The 4,732-nt window shown below is 30.4% G+C and overlaps 1 protein-coding gene across 1 annotated transcript; it reads left to right on the forward strand.

Moving 5' to 3' along the window:
• The first annotated feature begins 546 nt into the window (after positions 1-546).
• LOC142169712 (uncharacterized) lies at positions 547-996 on the forward strand. Its single transcript, XM_075231614.1, has 2 exons — positions 547-876; positions 985-996. Exons 1-2 carry the CDS (start codon positions 547-549, stop codon positions 994-996), a joined length of 342 nt encoding a protein of 113 aa, XP_075087715.1.
• Positions 997-4,732: the final 3,736 nt, after the last annotated feature.

A 4,732-nucleotide genomic window follows, 5' to 3' on the forward strand; every position in this document is an offset into this window, starting at 1 on the left:
GGTGCAGACATATTGGGCTCGATTATTCCTAATACCTTCAGAAGTTCTTTCACTTATAGAGGCCTACTGTAGGAGCTTTGTCTGGTCTGGGACTAACACAATCACAAGGAAAACACTGGTTGCATGGGAAAGAGTATGCTCTCCAAAGTCCATGGGAGGATTAAACCTAATCAACATCAAATTGTGGAACAAAGCTACTGTAACAAAAATATGTAGGGATCTTGCTCACAAACAGGACAAGCTATGGATAGATGGGTACATGCATACTATATAAGAGGTTAGCAAATTTAGGATGCATGCATTTCTCAACAATCTTGTTGGATCATAAAGAAGATAATGGAAGCAAGAGAGGATCTAAAGCTAATACAAAATGATAGGTCAACAAAGGAAAGCATCACTAGCTTGATATATAAGCAGCTATTACCCAACAATACCAGAGTGCCCTGGAAATATCTCATGTATAGGAATGATGCTTGACCTAAAGCCAAAGATAATTATATGGCTGGGATTGCAAGGTAAATTGCTGACCATTAACAGACTCATAAGATGGGAATAAATATAGAAATAAAATGCAGTCTTTGTCAAGCACAAGAAGAATCAAGAGATCACCTGCTAGCAGGATGTGAATATTCCAAGAATATCAAGGAAAAGATTGTGCAGTGGCTTCAACAACAAAGTTACAAGCCTACACATTGGAGCCACCATCTGGAATGGGCTATCAAAAGCACAAAAGGGAGATCACCACAAGCTCAAATATTTGGGATGGCGTATGCAGAATATCTCTATGCCATATGGATGGAGAGAAACCATAGAATTTTTGAGAATAAGAGTAGGCATTGGGAAACAGTGGCAAAAGAGATAGCAGTCATATGCCATGTCAGAGCAGCACCACGAGTCCAAAACATCATGCACAACCTTCAATTTTAGTAGATAGTTTATAGTTTATGATGTATAGACTTTGTCTTTAGATATTTTTTTATATAGATAGCTGACTGAGTTAGTCGAGCTATGGTTTTCTAAAGATTTATATTGGTGATTAATAAAAAGTTAGTTACCAAAAAAAATATTAAGTGCTGATAAGTATTTATCGCCAACAAAGGATGTTAGCCTAAAAAATTACATTCTCTCTCTCTCTCTCTCTCTCTCTCTCTCTCTCTCTCTATATATATATATATATATATATATATATATATATATATATATATATAAGAGCTCATTGAAGGTGGTGGGGGCATTAATGTCAGAATAAAAATTTGAGTCAAATATTATAGTTGGCATCAAACCAAGGCAACGCACTAAAAATTAAGTTCATATAAACCATGTGAGCATCTATGATATATCTAATCCATTTTTTGACCCCTCAAAGTTGTCAACTAATATATATACTTCTTTCCTTTTAGACCCCAGCAGAAAGATGTTTTGGAAAATTGAGAGTCTCATCTTTTGCCTCTTGATTCTCCATCATGGCCTTGAGAGCCTTTGAGAGGGAGCATAAAGTGGGTTTCATCTTTTGAGCTGTTCAATGGCCTCAACTCTGATAATCAAGGATAATAATAAGGGGAAAGTGGAAATTAATTAAGTTTAGGGATCTTTACACAAATAGCCGGTTAGATGCACTGTTTACTTTTATATATATATATATATATATATATATATATATATATATATATATATATATATATATATATATATATATTATGCATTAATTAAATATGATTATGCACATATTGCACATTAATTATACATATATTATGAATTCACTTACTATTTTTAATTTAATCGATTGGGTGAACCATTATTTAATGTAGTTTTTCTTAAATGTTTGAGTTTAATCTGTGTTTATTGGTTTTCAAGTTAAATTAGGTAGGTCGAGCTTTGTGAATTTTTTTCTGTTCTATTATTTTGATCCAAATACGATCAATAACTTTGTTGCTCTAAGGTTCAAATTATTGGAAATGTTAAATGCCAAAAATTGGAGAAAATTATTTGTTTAGTCCGAGAATGGCCAATTTGAGACATGGGGTTAAAGAAGATAAAGCTTTTGTGAGAAAGTGTCAAACTAGACTTTCGGGTTTATTTTTTATTTTTTAGTTTTTGGATTTATTTTGTTGCTATTATATGTTTTTTTTTAAAACAAAGTTCCATTACGTAAGAAGATAGGGGTAAGGAACAGAGAAAAAGGTAACATTCTTCATCAGTTTGTTTGTTGTACCTTGAAGTGGCAGTAGTCATTTCTTCATGCATGTTATCTTGGAGAAATGTGAAAGGTCATAATTGCAAAAGCCCTTACATTGATTTTTAATGCTTCTTTTAAAACAAAAAAGTCTATGTCAGAAGTTGTAGTGTCACTAGTTATAAGACAAACAACAACAACCAATTCCCAATCCCAAATAAGATTTCATTGCACAAATGATCACTTAACTATCCGAAATTATCTATTAAAGTCATTTTTCATTAATTTATAATAGTAATATCACTTAACTATGTCTATAGTACTTAGACGGTCACTCAGCTAGATTTCTCAAATTTTTATTTGCCAAATACCTATTTTACCCTCTAAATTATTATATTTCGGCTTCTTTTTATTTTTTCTAACATTTTAATATTATAAATTTTTTCTCATTTTAATTTGTATTATAGACTTGCCTATAGAATAAATAAATTTATTTATAAATTAAAAATAAGTATTTAAGCATATATAATATTGGAATAATAAAATATTGAGCATAGTAAAAAAAATTAGAATAATTTGTTCATCATAATAATTTTTGATGTTAACAAAAACTCAAAAATTTATTTAAACAATTGAGAATGAAAGATAATAAAAGTTTTAAAATATATATTCCATGCACGTACTATAAACAATAATTATTTAAAATAAAGTTATTTTTATAATATACATTATATATTCTTGAAAATTATGCTCAATTATATTATTATTCCGACATTATATGCTAGAAAACTATTTTTTATTTTATAAATAAAATTTATTTGTTCAATAGGTAAGTCCATAATGTTGATTAAAAATAGAAAAATTATAATATTAAAAAGGTAAGAAGAAGAAGAAGAAGAAGAAGAAGAAGAAGAAGATAAAAGTTGAAAGTTTAGAGGGTAAAATAGGTATATGGCAATTAGAAGTTTGATAAATCTGGTTGAGTGACCTTCTGTGTACTACAGGCATAGTTAAGTGACTTTTCTGTTACAAACGAAAGAAAAATGACTTTAATAGATAATTTCGGATATTTGAGTGACCATTAAAGTAATGGACTCCCCCAAATAAGTTAGGAGCCGACTTCTCTATATGAATTTTTACTAACTATATTACTCCATTTAAACTCACCTGATATCAGTACTATACAATACAATAAAAAAGTATTAGAAATTCTCTATTTTCTACATCCATTGAAATATAATTGACTATCAACTTACTGCAACCCTCTTTTATTCATATTTGGAACCAATAATGCGAGCAAGTTTACATTGACAAAGTTGTCACTAGATGTAAGGTCATTACTTAAATTCTGTCACATGTTCCTTTCATATGTCTGATTGGAGATGAACAAAGTTTGAGTTCAACAATGGGGAATCATAACAGTCAGCAAAAACAATTTGGGAAAGTGTAATGATAAAGAGAATCTAAGCATGGATTTGAAGCGCAGAAAGTTACAAATACAATTTTATTTTAAACAAAAACTATAGGATTACTAACTTGTTCTTGTACATTATTCAATTTAAAAAGCTAGGATTACTTATAAGTTGTGCTTGTACTTATGATAGGTCCCCTATCTGCGTCTGTCCACAGAGCAGCAATATTCTTTACCTTTATACAGAAACTCAGTCTGCTCTGAAGTTAGGTACATTATTCTGAACCATATTTTCTTGAGTTTGCTGAATGAAATTGAACCATCAACATGGACTAACTGATGAAGTAAATATTAAAAAATCAAAACAGTATCTTTATGCATTTGAATTTCCATAATAATCACTAAAAACAGGAATTAGCTATGGATTTGTTGCTAATCCGTAAATACATTGTTGCTTAATCGGACTTTTTATGATCCGTCCCTAACTATTTAGTTACGGATTTTTTTTGTTTATAGTAACAGAATTTGTTTGTCGCTAATTTCTACTTTTTGTAGTACATCATGTTGGTCATTGTAATATTACATGAAATTGAAAGCAATTCGATCGTGTGCTTTTTCATGTTGGTTCAGAATTGCAAGAACAAATTTACGTAACCCTTGTCTTTGTGTATGTGGTCTTGTTGGTCACAAATCAAAGTAAAGCTGCAAAGGCATACCCAGGATTTTTTAATGTAATGGGGGTATTAGTATTCTGCCCAATTCTCTAAAGGCTTTTAGTGTTAAGGGGTGTCAATTTATCTAAATCAATCATTTTCAAGGTATACGCATATACATTATATAAAATTTCTGCCGAAATTTACGGGGTCTAGTGATCCCTCGATGTTATACATAGATCTGCCTCTGGATATATATCTTCATCGAGCTTAGCTTATACAGTATCATCACCTAAAGGAAAATTGATAACTGCTCATAATAAATAAATTTAGTAACCCAAAATAATAAGACAAGTAATTTGTTACAATAAATTAAATATACTTATAGTGCAAAAAACGTATACACTCCCAGCGTATAAGTTGAATCCATTCAAAAACGCCCCTAGCATGAACCACACATTCACAAGACTCCATTTTTAATCTTTAGGAATGAAA

Source organism: Nicotiana tabacum, chromosome 15 (genome assembly GCF_000715075.1).
Source record: "Nicotiana tabacum cultivar K326 chromosome 15, ASM71507v2, whole genome shotgun sequence".
Lineage (NCBI taxonomy): Eukaryota > Viridiplantae > Streptophyta > Magnoliopsida > Solanales > Solanaceae > Nicotiana > Nicotiana tabacum.

Bases quoted from the DNA above. Each gene is read 5' to 3' on its own strand.
- LOC142169712 (XM_075231614.1), top strand. From the start codon at position 547: ATGGGAATAAATATAGAAATAAAATGCAGTCTTTGTCAAGCACAAGAA.